This window comes from Pseudoliparis swirei, chromosome 5 (assembly GCF_029220125.1).
Source record: "Pseudoliparis swirei isolate HS2019 ecotype Mariana Trench chromosome 5, NWPU_hadal_v1, whole genome shotgun sequence".
Taxonomy (NCBI): domain Eukaryota; kingdom Metazoa; phylum Chordata; class Actinopteri; order Perciformes; family Liparidae; genus Pseudoliparis; species Pseudoliparis swirei.
In genome coordinates this window covers 3,112,481-3,129,298 of record NC_079392.1, presented here as the reverse complement: position 1 = coordinate 3,129,298, position 16,818 = coordinate 3,112,481, and the positions used below count along the sequence as shown (strand labels likewise).

Below are 16,818 nucleotides of genomic sequence, written 5' to 3'. Positions count from 1 at the left end.
CGGGGGGCCACGACCCTCAGGTAAAGGTGGCAGCACTAAGCGAGGAGGTGATCCTTCAATGGCAGCCGGGCCGGTGCTGGAGCTGCTTTCTGGTTCCTTTCTACCTGTGCGGATGTCTTCTTTCCCCTCCTCCTCCTCCTCCTCCTCCTCTTTGGCTGCAGCCAGAACCGGCATTAGATTGACACAAAGCCTCAATACGCTCCCTGACGTCTCGCATGTGGTGACGTTGGACGAGGTGAATCCGGTAAATGTCATCTTCTCCTTTGACTTCGCGGTTCTCAATTTGGGAATCCATTTCTCTCCTTTCCCCGCGATCATCGGGCATAAATCCAGTCGTTCTTGATCGGCCGTCCTCGTCTTCTTCTCTTTCCTCATTTCCGGCCTTCGAGAATCTTCTTATGCCGAAGAAATGTTCCACCCGACGTGCTTTTGACAAACTGATCGGCTCCTGTTTGTCTCCAGCAGCAGGAGAAAGAAAAACAAAAGTTCAGAACAATTAGATGGCATTGTGGCCTATTTTAAACTGGCTGTTATGGTAACATGCACACACACACACACACACACACACACACACACACACACACACTCCGGTCAGCTTTTAATTGGTTGGGGGGGGGGATGAGTAAAGTCATTGTTATTTTATATTATATCAAAGGATGGATTATGGATCCGAAACCAGTCGAAGATGATGGATTATAAAGATACTGGAGGTTTCAGTGGCTTTATTTAGCAAATTGTGACAGGAATTTGTTTTTATTAGGTATGCCAAAGATTGTCTACTCATTCGATGCATCACTCTGGAGTTAAAAAATAAGACTTGGACCACAATCCAGTCGTGCGCAATTGTGTCTGTTAGTTGAATTTACACAAAAGGTTATTAGTAGGACCAATAGGTGTGTGTAAAGGTTAATAATAGGAGTAATATGTGTTTTTGAAGGTTATTAGTAGGACCAATAGGTGTGTGTAAAGGTTAATAATATGAGTAATATGTGTTTTTGAAGGTTATTAGTAGGACCAATAGGTGTTTTTGAAGTTTATTAGTAGGACCAATATGTGTTTCTGAAGGTTATCACCAAGTCCTCAAACACACTTTACTCTCAATTTCAAAACGAAATCAACTTCCTCTGCAGTTTGTGTTTGATTAATTTAAAAGTTGCATTCATCATTATTTTGTATGACTACTGTTGATTAAATGACTGAAGCATGTGACTGCGATGTGCTTTGTGCATGCTGAATGACTTATCTTGAAGTAAAAATTTTCATCAAGAATAATAGATCATTTATTGAAACAAAATACAAATGCTCTTAAAAAATGTGTTAAATAGAAAGAAAGAAAAGTAATTTTTTGACGCGATGACATGTTTGAAAGACTCACATGTAACTCGAGACGGAGTGAGAGCTCTTCTCTTTTCCGCCCTCTTTGTTAGAGGAGGCGGACTCGGCGGCTCCTTCAGTGCCAGGCAGTGTTGCCAGGTCCGCGGTTTTCCCGCGGAATTGGGCTACTTTTGAAGTGTTGCCGCGGGTTGAATTTTTTGTCCGCTGGTTCGGGTAGACCTATTTTGCATGCAAATTACATGAATATCTTGAAATAAAAATCCATATTTTAAATGAAATAATTTATTTATACCTAAATCCTACCAAACTGACTCCAGATCAGCACGTACACACATGGACATGGACTTTAAAAGCAGTGTATATGGTTTGGCACGGGCATATTTTGAGTTCTGATATTGGGCTGGTTTTATTGGCCATTGGGCTGGTTTTGGGCTGGTTTTGTCACACAGACCTGGCAACCCTGGTGCCAGGGGATGAAGAGGAGGAGCAGCTCACTGACAGCCTTCAGCCTTCAGACATTAACACTCAGATATTAACACTCAGACAGTAACACTCAGGGCCATCTTCTCCCCGTGTGTTTGGCGTTAAGAAACATGGTCGTTTTGACAAAGAATGAAGAACAGGATTATATGTGAGTGGACATCCCGAGCAGCTAGCGGGTGTTAGCTCGCGTTGCTACTCCAGTTTATTGAGTTCATGTGTATGTTACATCGTTTACTCTTTGCTGAGTAGCTTGAGGTTAATATTCAGGTTTTAACTGGCCTCCATGTTCAAAGCCCCGTCTCTGTTGGCCTGTTTTAACAGCTCGCAGCTGCCGTTAGCTCACGAGCTAACCTGACGTGTTGTTGTGGCCGAGACGCTCCTACCACACGGCGCATGCGCATTACGGACAGCTCGAGTTACAGAGAGACACGGATCAAAAACATAACGTACACCTCTAATAACGCCACAGCCTGGTAAGCTGAGTTCATATGTGAAGACGGTGTCATATTAATAACCCTTTCCAACCCTAACCCACTGAGGAAGAGGTTATCTACATCTCATGTTGCTGTAGTGTTGCTATTCAACCTGCAGGCTCAACATGGCCACTCAGGCAGAGCACTGAGTGGTGAGTGGGTGTTGTGCAGAGGAGGTGCTGCTCCACCCACTGACTTCCTGCAGGCTGCACCTCCTCCCCTGATGCATCTACACCAGAGATACAACAGGAGCCTCTCAGCAGCAGCAGCTCGGAGCATACTCTCCTTTCTCTTGTGAAACAGACGCATATTATTATTATGTATTGCATTCATAAACTAGAACGGGCACTCGGTAGAGTGCATACCTTCATATCACAAGATTGGGCATTGAATTATGAACATATTGGCATTAGTTGCATGTTAATTGGATAGAAATTGACCGCGCTATGGTAAAAAGAAGATGTTGACCTTTTCATGACCTTGAACTTGACCTTTGACCCGATCGATCCCAAAATCTAATCAAATGGTCCCCGGATAATAACCAATCATCCCACCAAATTTCATGCGATACTTTTTGAGTTATGCGAGTAACACGCATACAAATAAATAAATACACGGCGATCAAAACATAACCTTCCGCATTTTCAATGCGACGGTAAAAATACATTGAGAGACCGATCCACATTCTCAATGTCCACCTCACACCTGAGACCATGCACCGTTCAAAGAGCATCCTCATGCTGAACATCAAGAACACTGACAGTGCAGAAGTCTGTTCCCACATCTTGAGTATTGAGGGAAGCGTGCTTTGATGCACTGTGGGCATCACTCTCAACAAACAACAAACAATAAACTATCGCCGTCTACCAAAACGAATGCACCGTTGCAGTTTTTACAACATTTTTCACTTAGGTTGAAGAACTACATGCACCACAACCCACCACAACCCGACGACATGAGTTCAGATTAACCAGATCAGCCGTTGCTTCCCCTTCAGGATATCTCACTCGTCTCATCGCACATCTCGTCCTCTGTGTCCTCAGCCTGGTAGAGGAGCGTAAATGCACCTCGCTGCCCAGCTCTCCAGCCAAGCGAGTGTCTCCCACCAAGAAGAAGCAGTTCTTCATCAACCAAGCCATCCTCAACTCTGACCTCACCCCCCGAGCCAAAGGCAAGAACGGCCTCCGGCGGCAGGAGAACAGTAAGCCGCTATTCTACCACCATGTACGAGTGTCCGCTGCAGACTGAGCGATGCCGGAAGACGAGCATTAACTTTCCCTTCAAAAACACTCTCCGTCTCTCTCAGCTCGCTTCCTCACGAATCTCCTGGAGAAGGACGAGTGCTCCAAAGATGACCTGGAAGTGTGCAGCAACCCAGCGATCCCATCCATCTTCACTGAGGCCTGCACCAACGTCAACTACATAGAGGTGAGTTTGCTCAGTGGTTTGAGGCAGTGTTGGAGTCAAAACCACCAAAACCATCATGGCAGGGACCACAGTGGACCGAGTCAGTGCTGCGGGGGGAACAAAATACTCTTTTACATGACACTTGTTCACTTTTAAGCCATTGACGTCTGGGTTTTATGTTTTATTTATTCTTATTTATTTTTATTTATTTTTTAAATGTCTTGTTTTTAATTAGAAATGTCCTGTCTTAATATTTGTATCTCAGATATAAGAATTAAGAGACATTGCAGAAGTGCATTTACAGGCTGTATCCCTGCAGCACCTGTTTAATAATACAAGAGCACCCAATAAAACGAGTATTAGTTTATAACTTTTGAGTTGACTCCTCTCGTTCCGTTAGCCATGAAATGACTTCATGAGTTGACTCCTCGTTCTTTTAACTGTGGAATAACTTCATGAATTGACTCCTCGTTCCGTTAGCCGTATAATGACTTCATGAGTTGCTCCTCTCGTTCTTTTAGCCGTGGAATGACTTCATGAGTTGCTCCTCTCGTTCTTTTAGCCGTATAATGACTTCATGAGTTTCTCCTCTCGTTCTTTTAGCCGTATAATGACTTCATGAGTTGCTCCTCTCGTTCTTTTAGCCGTGGAATGACTTCATGAGTTGCTCCGGGGAGGAGCAGGAGAAGCTGCTGTCTCTGCTGGAGCAGGAGGAGGCCAAGAAGAGGAACAGCAGCAGGACCCTGAAGGACGAGAGGAATGGTGGGCGTCTCGGTCTCGTGATCCGGCCGTTGAGTGTACGTGAGCCCGTCTGTCTAAACGTCACTCTCACGTCTTCACAGTGAATCCGGCCTTCAGCGCTCAGGGCGGCTTCCTGAGAATCGATCGCAGGCTGCGAGCGACTCTACGACGGAAACAAGTCCCCATGGTGAGTGTCTCAGTGTATCCTAAAACATCCATAAGGAGAGAGAAGAGGAGAGAGGTGCTCAGTGTATCCTAAAACATCCATAAGGAGAGAGAAGAGGAGAGAGGTGCTCAGTGTATCCTAACACATCCATAAGGAGAGAGGAGAGGAGATAGGTGCTCAGTGTATCCTAACACATCCATAAGGAGAGAGAGAAGAGGAGATAGGTGCTCAGTGTATCCTAAAACATCCATAAGGAGAGAGGAGAGGAGATAGGTGCTCAGTGTATCCTAAAACATCCATAAGGAGAGAGAAGAGGAGATAGGTGCTCAGTGTATCCTAAAACATCCATAAGGAGAGAAGAGGAGATAGGTGCTCAGTGTATCCTAAACATCCATAAGGAGAGAGGAGAGGAGAGAGGTGCTCAGTGTATCCTAAAACATCCATAAGGAGAGAGGAGGAGATAGGTGCTCAGTGTATCCTAAACATCCATAAGGAGAGAGGAGAGGAGAGAGGTGCTCAGTGTATCCTAAACATCCATAAGGAGAGAGGAGAGGAAAGAGGTGCTCAGTGTATCCTAAAACATCCATAAGGAGAGAGAAGAGGAGATAGGTGCTCAGTGTATCCTAAACATCCATAAGGAGAGAGGAGAGGAGAGAGGTGCTCAGTGTATCCTAAAACATCCATAAGGAGAGAGGAGAGGAGATAGGTGCTCAGTGTATCCTAACACATCCATAAGGAGAGAGGAGAGGAGAGAGGTGCTCAGTGTATCCTAAACATCCATAAGGAGAGAGGAGAGGAGAGAGGTGCTCAGTGTATCCTAAAACATCCATAAGGAGAGAGAAGAGGAGATAGGTGCTCAGTGTATCCTAAACATCCATAAGGAGAGAGGAGAGGAGAGAGGTGCTCAGTGTATCCTAACACTTGTAAAAAGCACATGGCGATGTGATAACTGGTGGAAGCCATTTTGATTCTCTCCTTCCTCCTCGTCGACCTGCAGGTCATCGGCTGTTTTTAGCTTTTAGAAAACAGTGACTTGATGTTTCAAAACAGGTTGAACCACGACCACGAGGTCCGGTCTGTGGCTCCAGGCCACGTTGCCGTGGTGGAGATCGAACCTTTTTGTCTCTCACACTGTTCGATGTCTGTCCTCTAGGGAACTCTGGAGCTGCTCGAGGGAAACCTGCGGAGCTTCTTCACCGCCCAGCCTCACTCCGTCTACACAACCAACCTCTCCAGCAGGTAGAAACACGGTTGACACACATTCAGGTCTGAAAGTCATTAAAGGGTTCAAATCACATTTCCTATCAACGTTTTGTGTTTTTTAAAAGAGCCTCAGGAAGTATCTTGTTTTTGGCTGTTGGCAGACGTTATAACCTCTAAACTAAAAGTGGGCGCCGTTGGTTATGACACCAACACATTACGACACCAACACATTACGACTGGTAGTGTTTTAAAAGTGTCAATTTTAGACCCAACGTTTTATGAAAGTTTTATTTTATTTTAGCCCAAAGCTTATTTTTCTTTATTTTTTCTTTATTTTATATTAATTTTCTGATTTATTTGATATTAATTTAGGAGAGGAATATATAATTATTTTATGCTTCTACCTATACCTTTTCAGTCTTTCTGTTTTGTATATTATATAGAATAATATTGTATTATATTTGATTTGATTGACTGCATAAAATACACAACAACAACAACAACTTATCAGGGTCCAGGTCTCATTTATCTTGTTACGTCATTCGTAATTTTTGGTATTCTAAAACAAATGGACGTAAAAGTAAATCATTGTGGGTCATTGTGTTAAAAACCTTTTAAACACTTTTATGTGCCGACAAACAAACCGGCGGAGAGCTCTGATGGATCCTCTCGGATTAAATTAAATTACACGAAACCTAATACTCATCAGACGCTATGGACCCGCCTTGTGAACGGATGTTTGTGAACGTCTGTTTGCCGTCAGCTTCGAGCGGCTGCTGCTTCACGCCGTCTGCCAGTACCTGGACCTCGTCTCTGGAAGTGAGTGAAACACAGACAGACGTGTACATTATACTAGAGAGAGAGATATAAATACACATTATACTAGAGAGAGAGAGATAAATACACAGTATACTAGAGAGAGAGATATAAATACACATTATACTAGAGAGAGGGAGATATAAATACACATTATACTAGAGAGAGAGAGATAAATACACATTATACTAGAGAGAGAGAGATAAATACACATTATACTAGAGAGAGATATAAATACACATTATACTAGAGAGAGAGAGATAAATACACATTATACTAGAGAGAGAGAGATAAATACACATACTAGAGAGAGAGATATAAATACACATTATACTCGAGAGAGAGAGATAAATACACATTATACTAGAGAGAGAGAGATAAATACACATTATACGAGAGAGAGAGAGAGATAAATACACATTATACTAGAGAGAGAGAGATAAATACACATACTAGAGAGAGAGATAAATACACATTATACTAGAGAGAGAGAGAGAAATACACATACTAGAGAGAGAGATATAAATACACATTATACTAGAGAGAGATATATAAATACACATTATACTAGAGAGAGAGATATAAATACACATACTAGAGAGAGATATAAATACACATTATACTAGAGAGAGATATAAATACACATTATACTAGAGAGAGAGATATAAATACACATTATACTAGAGAGAGAGATATAAATACACATTATACTAGAGAGAGAGATATAAATACACATTATACTAGAGAGAGAGATATAAATACACATTATACTAGAGAGAGATATAAATACACATTATACTAGAGAGAGAGATATAAATACACATTATACTAGAGAGAGATATAAATACACATTATACTAGAGAGAGATATAAATACACATTATACTAGAGATATAAATACACATTATACTAGAGAGAGATATAAATACACATTATACTAGAGAGAGATATAAATACACGTTATACTAGAGAGAGAGATATAAATACACATTATACTAGAGAGAGAGATATAAATACACATTATACTAGAGAGAGATATAAATACACATTATACTAGAGAGAGATATAAATACATTATACTAGAGAGAGATATAAATACACATTATACTAGAGAGAGAGATATAAATACACATTATACTAGAGAGAGAGATATAAATACACATTATACTAGAGAGATATAAATACACATTATACTAGAGAGAGAGATATAAATACACATTATACTAGAGAGAGATATAAATACACGTTATACTAGAGAGAGAGATATAAATACACGTTATACTAGAGAGAGAGATATAAATACACATTATACTAGAGAGAGAGATATAAATACACATTATACTAGAGAGATATAAATACACTTTCTACTAGAGAGAGATATAAATACACATTATACTAGAGAGATATAAATACACATTATACTAGAGAGAGATATAAATACACATTGCAGATAAAATGGCGCTGTGCCAACGGCTGCTTGTTTCAGTAGTAGCGTCTTGCTTTTATTTTATTGTCTTTTTTTGCACTTTTCCTCTCTTTTTCTTTTCTTTCACGTTTGTCTTAGTTACGGTCGGACACTGGACCATAACTACTTTTTTCGATACTTCTACTGTGGCTTTTGTTCACTTTGTCGTGAGTATCGGAGAGCCACAGCAAAACAATGACTGGGACCGTCATTTACTCGCGCGCTCAGCTGATCGCTGTGCAGGCCGCAGCTTCTGCCTGGAGACAGACCTGTGATCCCTCTGGAGCTGCGGAGAAGGGCTCGCGGCTGCAGATCGGGTGTCAAGCGGAGGGCTAAAACGAGGAGATACAAACCCTCGGTACCGTCGATCATAACGGGGAACGTGAGGTCTTTGGCGAATAAGACGGATGAGCTCGGCGCGCTGGTAATGTCTGAGAGGATCTTCCGTGAGAGCAGTCTCTTGTGCTTCACTGAGACGTGGCTACACGCGGACTATCCGGATCACAGCGCGTCTGTGCCCGGCTTCAGGACAGAGACGCTACACAGAGCGGTAAGAAGAGGGGGGGCGGGATCGCTGTTTATGTGAATGAACGGTGGTGCCATCCGGACCATGTGTGCGTGAAGGAGCGCTTCTGTAGCCCGAACATTGAACTGTTGGCCGTGGGGATGCGCCCGTACTATTTGCCGAGAGAGTTCACGTCCGCCATTGTGGTTGTCGTGTGCGTGCCGCCATCAGCTGACGCTGAGGAAGCTGTGGACACCATCCACTCCACTGTGTCTGCTCTGCTGAATCATCAGCCTGGAGCATTCATGGCTATCACTGGTGACTTTAACCACACCACATTGGAAAAGCTCAACCTTCCATCAATACATAGACTGCCCAACAAGGAACAATAAAACTCTGGACTTGCTGTATGCTAATACTAAGGCGGACGCGCCTGGCGCCACTGCCCCCCCCTCGGCAGGTCTGATCATGACCTGGTCCGGCTGACACCCAGGTATGTTCCTCTGGTGAAGAGAGGGTGACCACCAGGACTGTGAGGAGGTGGTCTCTGGAGGCTAACGACTCCTACAGGACTGCTTGAGTCAACGGACTGGGATGTGCTGTGTGGACCGCACGGGAGGACATCAACAGTATGACCGACTGCATCACGGAATACATCAAGTTCTGTGAACACACCACCATCCCATCACGGACTGTGCGCTGCTTCCCAACAACAAGCCCTGGATCACCAGGGACCTGAAGGCGCTTCTTAACATGAAAGCTGCTTTCAGGTCTGGAGACAGGGATGAGCTGAGGAAAGCCCAGCGCAACCTAAAGGTGAAGCTCAGGAGGCAAGGACTCCTACAGGAGGAAGCTGGAGGCCAAACTCCAGCTGAACAACACAAAGGAGGTGTGGTCTGGCATGAAGCAGATAACTGGCTTCAAGGTGGGAGGTAGACAGCCAGGGGCTCCCTGGAGAGGGCCATGAGCTGAACTGTTTTCAACAGGTTCAGTTCACAGCCCTCTCCTGTCTCCTCCACATCACACCTCCCAAACACCTCCCCTCTGTCCCCCCTGCTGAGCTGCACATCCACCGAGCCCTCAACAACAATGGGCTCCTCCACCCTCCCCCTCTCTCTGTGACGACTGACCAGGTGAGAAGACAGCTGGAGAAACTACTCCAGCGCAGAGCTGAAGGTCCTGATGGCATCAGCCCCAGGGTCCTAAAGACCTGCCCACCCAGCTGTCTGGTGTCCTGCAGCGCCTCTTCACCCTCAGCCTGAGGCAGGAGGAGGTCCCGGTGGAAGACGTCGTGCCTGGTCCCTGTCCCAAAGAAGTCAACACCATCTGGCCTCAACGACTACCGACCGGTCGCCCTCACCTCCCATGTGATGAAGGTGCTGGAGGCTGGTCTTGGCCCACCTCCGGCCGCAGGTGAAATCGTCGCTGGACCCTCTGCAATTTGCTTCCCAGCCTCATGTGGGAGTGGACGACGCCATCATCTACCTGCTGCAGAGCTCAGTCGCACCTGGATGGAACCGGTGTCTCTGTGAGAGTCACTTTCTTTGACTTCTCCAGTGCATTTAACACCATCCAGCCACTGCTGCTGAGTGAGAAGCTGCGGTGGCGGTGGCGCGTCCACCATCTCCTGGATCACTGACTACCTCACAGGCAGACCACAGTTTGTCAGAATGGGCCGTGTGCTGTCTGGAACGGTGGTCAGTGATGTTGAGCCCACAGGAACTGTTCTGTCTCCCTTCCTCTTCACCCTGTACACCAGTGACTTCCAGTCCAACACGGAGTCATGCCATCTGCAGAAGTACTCTGATGACTCTGCAGTGGTCGGGTGTATTAGGGATGGACGGGAGGATTCAAGATTCAAGATTCAAGATGTTTTATTTGTCACATACACACACAGGGTGTGCAGTGAAATGAAAGTGGCAATGCTCAGCAGGAATGTGCAAGGGCAACAAGTACGCACTATTTACAAATAAAAAACAACACAATATTTACAGTAAGTGTGTGTGTGTGTGTGTGCCTAAGAGGGGCAGTTGTGTGGGTCTATGTGGGGGTCCTGGTGAGGTCGGAGTTCACAATCCTGATGGCCTGAGGAAAGAAACTCCGTCTCAGTCTCTCTGTTCTTGCTGCGTGACTACGGAGGCGCCAGCCTGACCGCAGCAGCTGAAACAGTCTGTTGTTGGGGTGGTGAGGATCCTTCATGATCCTGCCGGCTCTGGTTCTGCACCTCCTGGTGTACAAGTCCTGCAGGGTGGGAGTGTAGTTCCAATAGTGCGCTCAGCCGAGCACTACTCTCTGCAGAGCCTTCCTGTCCTGAGCGGAGCAGTTGCCAAACCAGGCTGTGATGCTTCCTGTCAGGGCGCTCTCTACAGCTCAGAGTAGAAGGACTGAAGGATCCTCTGGGAAACTTTAAATTTCCTCAGCTGCCTGAGGTGGTAGGCGCTGCCTTGCCTTTCTCACCAGAGTGTCTGTGTTTGTTGACCATGTCAGATCCTCGGTGATGTGGACTCCCAGGTATTTATACCCGCTCACCCTCTCCACAGTAGTCCCGTTAATCCCCAGTGGTGAGTCGTCCTCTGTTGTTGTGCCCTCCTAAAGTCCACAATCAGCTCCTTAGTTTTGGTGACATTCATGATGAGGCTGTTGTCCTGGCACCAGAGTGACAGATCAGCAACTTCCTCCAGGTAGGCCTTCTCGACGTTGTCGGAGATCAGGCCCACCACCACTGTGTCATCCATAAACTTGATGATGGTGTTGGAGCTGAACCTGGCCACACAGTCATGTGTGTACAGGGAGTACAGTAGGGGCTGAGGCGCAACCCTGGGGATCCTGTGTTCAGGGTGAGGGATTTGGAGGTGTGTCTGCCCACCCTGACCACCTGTGGCCTGGCGGTCAGGAAGTCCAGGATCCAAGCACACAGGGGTGTTCAGTCCCAGCTCAGTCAGCTTGCCGGCCAGTCTGGAGGGACTATGGTGTTGAAAGCTGAACTATAATCAATGAACAGCAGTCTCACATAGCCCCCTCTGGCTGTCCAGATGAGAGAGTGTGGTGTGCAGTACCTGGGAGACAGCATCATCCGTGGATCTGTTTGGGCGATAAGCAAACTGCAGCGGGTCCATGGAGGAAGCGAGGAAGCGCAGATGTAGCCCTTTATCAGCCTCTCAAAGCATTTCATGACCACCGAGGTGAGGGCCACGGGTCGGTAGACATTCATACATGCTGGAGAAGCATTCTTGGGCACAGGGACAATAGTGGATCTCTTGAAGCAGGCGGGGACCACGGACTCAGCCAGGAGAGGTTGAATATTGTGGTGAACACTGGAGCTAGCTGGTTAGCACAGGTCTTCAGTACTCGCCCAGATATGCCATCTGGACCTGCAGCTTTCCTGGTGTTCACCCTCAACAGAGCCCTCCTCACACTGTGCTCGGTCACAGAGAGTGTGTGTTCATCCCCAGCGGTGGAACTCACCTCGGCTACGCTAACGGTGTTGTTGTTAGCCGGCGAGCTAGCGCTGTTGTTGCTAGCCTCAAACCGTGCATAAAATGAGTTCAGGTCGTCCGCTAGGGATGCGTCGGCACTCACCATTGCGCGGGGTCTGCTCTGGTAGTTTGTAATAGTCCGTAGCCCCTGCCATAGGCGCCTGGTGTCGCGCTGCTCCATCTGTGATTCCACTCTGTCTCGGTACTTCCTCTTGGCAGGAGTACAGGGCAGTGGTGAGTGACTTTGTAAAGTGGGCCGATGCGAACCACCTGCGGCTGAACGTGGCCAAGACCAGAGAGATGGTGGTGGACTTCAGGAGGAAGCTCCTCCCCTCTGAGTGTCCTGGGAGTGGGCGTGGACATGGTGGAGTACAAGTACCTGGGCGTCTCATCGACAGCCGACTGAACTGGAAGGCCAACATCAACGCTGTGTACAAGAAGGGATGAGTCGGCTCTTTTCCTGAGGCTTGATCCTTCAGCGTGTGCAGCAAGATGCTGGAGTTATTCTACCAGTCGGTTGTGGCCAGTGTGCTGCACTTGCCATTGTCTGCTGGGGGAGCAGCATCGGGCGGTGACACCAGCCGTCTTAACAAACTGGTTAGGAAGGCTGGCTCCATCATCGGCTGCCAGCTGGAGCACCTGGAACAGGTGGTGGAGAGGAGGACGTTGAAGAAACTTGTGTCCATATTGGACAACCCGGACCACCCGGACCATCCTCTCCACCACCTACTGCAGGGACAGAGGAGTACTTTCTCCAGACGTCTCCTCACGCTCCGCTGCCACAAGGACAGATACAGGAGAACATTCCTGCCGACGGCTATGAGGCTCTACAACAGATCACCTCTTGCCAGATCATAGTGTTGATCTGCACTTCACACATCTCATTTGTTTGCACTACACACATACACACACATTGCATTTCATTAGCTCTGCACTCATACACACACTTTGCTTTTTGCACTCTGTCTATATTTAATATTTTGTGTATTTGATTTGTCAGTGTTGTTGTGTGTTGTGTATGCATGTGTTGTATATTTATATATATTTTACTTTTATTTTACTTGTACTTCTATACTTATTCTTGTTTGTGTTTTGTTTTACTCTTTTGTGTGTTGCTATACTGTCCCGACAAATTTCCCTTGAGGGATTAATAGAAATATATATCTATCTATCTATCTATTATACTAGAGAGAGATGTAAATACATTATACTAGAGAGATATAAATACCGTTATACTAAGAGAGAGATATAAATACACATTATACTAGAGAGATATAATTTTACATTATATACTAGAGAGAAATATATTTTACATTATACTGAGAGAGATATAAATACACGTGCTAGAGAGATATAAATACGTTATACTAGAGATATAAATACACATTATACTAGAGAGAGATATAAATACACATTATACAAGAGAGAGATATAAATACACATTATACTAGAGAGAGATATATAAATACATTATACTAGAGAGAGATATAAATACACATTATACTAGAGAGAGATAAATACACATTATACTAGAGAGAGAGATATAAATACACATTCTACTAGAGAGATATAATACATTATACTAGAGAGATAAATACATTATACTAGAGAGATATAAATACATTCTACTAGAGAGAGATATATAATACACATTATACTAGAGAGAGGAGATAAATACACATTATACTAGAGATATAAATACATTATACTAGAGATATAGTACACGTTTGCTTTGATCCCTCGGTCATAGCGTGTGTTTGCTTTGAGGTCATGACGTGTGTTTGAGTGAAGCGGTGAGGTCATGATGTGTGTTTGTGGTGAGGTCATGATGTGTGTTTGTGGTGAGGTCATGACGTGTGTTTGCTGTGAGGTCATGACGTGTGTTTGCTGTGAGGTCATGACGTGTGTTTGCGGTGAGGTCATGACGTGTGTTTGCGGTGAGGTCATGACGTGTGTTTGCTGTGAGGTCATGACGTGTGTTTGCGGTGAGGTCATGACGTGTGTTTGCGGTGAGGTCATGACGTGTGTTTGCGGTGAGGTCATGACGTGTGAGGTCATGACGTGTGTTTGCGGTGAGGTCATGACGTGTGTTTGCGGTGAGGTCATGACGTGTGTTTGCGGTGAGGTCATGACGTGTGTTTGCGGTGAGGTCATGACGTGTGTTTGCGGTGAGGTCATGACGTGTGTTTGCTGTGAGGTCATGATGTGTGTTTGCGGTGAGGTCATGACGTGTGTTTGCGGTGAGGTCATGACGTGTGTTTGTGGTGAGGTCATGACGTGTGTTTGTGGTGAGGTCATGACGTGTGTTTGTGGTGAGGTCATGACGTGTGTGGTGAGGTCATGACGTGTGTTTGCGGTGAGGTCATGATGTGTGTTTGCGGTGAGGTCATGATGTGTGTTTGCTGTGAGGTCATGACGTGTGTTTGCGGTGAGGTCATGACGTGTGTTTGCGGTGAGGTCATGACGTGTTTATGGTCATGACGTGTGTGTGAGTCATGCGGTGAGGTCATGACGTGTGTTTGGTGAGGTCATGATGTGTTTGTTTGCTGATGGTCGCAGTGTTTTGCGGTGAGGTCATGACGTGTGTTGCGGTGAGGTCATGACGTGTGTTGCGGTGAGGTCATGGCGTGTGTTTGCAGGTGAGGTCATGACGTGTTTGCGGTGAGGTCATGACGTGTGTTTGTGGTGAGGTCGCGACGTGTGTTTGCGGTGAGGTCATGACGTGTTTGCGGTGAGGTCATGACGTGTGTTTGTGGTGAGGTCATGACGTGTGTTTGTAGTGAGGTCATGACGTGTGTTTGTGGTGAGGTCATGACGTGTGTGGTGAGGTCATGACGTGTGTTTGTGGTGAGGTCATGATGTGTGTTTGTGGTGAGGTCATGATGTGTGTTTGTGGTGAGGTCATGATGTGTTTGTGGTGAGGTCATGACGTGTTTGTGGTGAGGTCATGACGTGTGTTTGTGGTGAGGTCATGACGTGTGTTTGTGGTGAGGTCATGACGTGTGTTTGTGGTGAGGTCATGACGTGTGTTTGTGGTGAGGTCATGACGTGTGTTTGCTCTTCAGGCTCCGACGTCAACGGCTCCCGTCAGACCGACGTGGTGAACACACACACCGCCTTCTCCCCTCCAGGGCTGCTGCTGCCCGCCTTCCTGGAGCAGGTGAGCTGAGACGAGCTCCACGCCATGAGCCGTGAGCCATGTGTCATGAGCCATGAGCCATGAGCCATGAGCCATGTGCATTATGCATTTCATAATGTCCATGTCTGTTTATATTTATATTTCCCTTCTGTTCATCAAGAGAAATCAAATCTTCTTGAGAGACTGTTTTGCCATCTCCTTGATTGTCTCTAGCAATATATACATATATATATATATATGTATATATATATACATAGTGAGGTTTTTCTCGGTGAGGTTTTCTTGGTCTCTTCCTTTATCTGAAACATACGTTTCATCCTGTCAGTCCATCCAGACCAATGGCCCTCTTAAGCTACAGATAGCGGCCCTCTGCTTCTGATCTGCGATTGTCCCACGCGGGTCAGGGGTAAATTAACCGTTCCTCCAGTGATGGTCAATAGTACACGCTGAGGAATATAATCTGTACCTTTAGATGTATTTATTATTACATGCAGTGTTCACTCAAAGCACGTCATCTTTAAAGCCTCTTTTATGACTTAATGTGTGTTACAGGTTGTGCAGTAGACGTGATGCATTGGTAGAATAATATGAATAATATAATAATATGTTTTTGATAGGGCTGTCAATCGATTAAAAAAAATTAACTAATTAATCGCACATTTGAAATTGCGATTAATTAATCGCGATAGTGTGATGATGCGATTAATCGCAATTAAAAAGTTCAAAGTTCAAAGTTCATTCTTTTTAAGGGCAAAACTTAAGACAAAACTTCACAGAGACTGTGTTTTCAAAGGAGGAAACCACCATATACAGTACAGTGCCAGCGAGGTATTTAATATAAGTGGATGATAAATTGTTTCTTCAGTGAAACATCAGATTAGTAAAAAAAAAAAAGTATATATTGAGACCCCATTGGTCCTGTCATCTCTTTAACATTGAACAGCAGCCAGACCAGTGGCCTTGGTAACAATGACTGACATTCACATATGTCCGTTAACCCTCTGGAGGCTAGGGCATTTTATACATTTTACAAAATAAATTAAATTCACCGTTTAAAGTCTTTTGCATGGGACACACCCCACACCCGCGTGTTATACATCAAACACGTTCAGAACAATCTCAACAATCTCAGCTCTGAAATGAGCCTCGATTGTCCTGCCATGGCGTGCCGTGTCCTCTGGTTCTCTGACTGACAGGCTGCTAAATGAATAGGCCTAACCTGTGGTGGGAGGTCCTTCGTGGTTACTGAGTGTTCGTTGGTTTTTCCCCGAAATGTTGACAGACAACGGATTGACCAATCCGCGGTGAAAGGTTTACGTGTGACAGAGTTATTTCCGCATGGCGCGCGGTCCCGACAAATCGCGCCTCCGTTCCTCTGTGTATCAGAGGAGGCGGGCAGGAAGGCAGGAGGCAGGCAAGGAAACCTGATGGTTATCCACGAGTTAGTTAAACTCATTTATATGATCCTTATTTTCGCGGAGAAATAATTGTTTTAAAAAAACAAACAGTGTCAAACGTGCTGCGCGGTACTACTAAAAAAAAAAAAAAAAAAAACTTTGGTTAATAAAAAAAAAACTTGCATTGGTGCGTTAAAATATTTTTGTGCGTTA

General features: G+C 45.3%; 1 protein-coding gene across 5 annotated transcripts; it reads left to right on the top strand.

Annotated features, from left to right (window-relative positions):
- The first annotated feature begins 1,831 nt into the window (after window positions 1–1,831).
- Window positions 1,832–16,508, top strand: r3hdm4 (R3H domain containing 4). 5 transcript variants are annotated; one of them, XM_056414224.1, is made up of 10 exons: window positions 1,859–1,966; window positions 2,140–2,291; window positions 3,335–3,492; window positions 3,598–3,719; window positions 4,343–4,460; window positions 4,541–4,626; window positions 5,759–5,844; window positions 6,572–6,627; window positions 15,135–15,229; window positions 16,491–16,508. In XM_056414224.1, the coding sequence occupies exons 2-10, from the start codon at window positions 2,212–2,214 to the stop codon at window positions 16,500–16,502; spliced, it is 813 nt and encodes a 270-aa protein (XP_056270199.1). In that variant the 5' UTR covers window positions 1,859–1,966; window positions 2,140–2,211; the 3' UTR covers window positions 16,503–16,508. The 5 variants fall into 5 exon arrangements, with proteins under 5 accessions (XP_056270203.1, XP_056270202.1, XP_056270199.1 ...); XM_056414225.1 differs by lacking the exon at window positions 16,491–16,508 and adding an exon at window positions 15,761–15,804; XM_056414227.1 differs by lacking the exons at window positions 6,572–6,627; window positions 16,491–16,508 and adding an exon at window positions 15,761–15,820 and having other exon boundaries at window positions 1,858–1,966.
- Window positions 16,509–16,818: the final 310 nt, after the last annotated feature.

Coding starts and splice junctions, on each gene's coding strand:
- r3hdm4 (XM_056414224.1), top strand. CDS start 2,212: ATGCGCATTACGGACAGCTCGAGTTACAGAGAGACACGGATCAAAAAC. Junction 3,493..3,597: donor CCTCCGGCGGCAGGAGAACA/GTAAGCCGCTAT, acceptor CGTCTCTCTCAG/CTCGCTTCCTCACGAATCTC. Junction 6,628..15,134: donor CCTGGACCTCGTCTCTGGAA/GTGAGTGAAACA, acceptor TTTGCTCTTCAG/GCTCCGACGTCAACGGCTCC.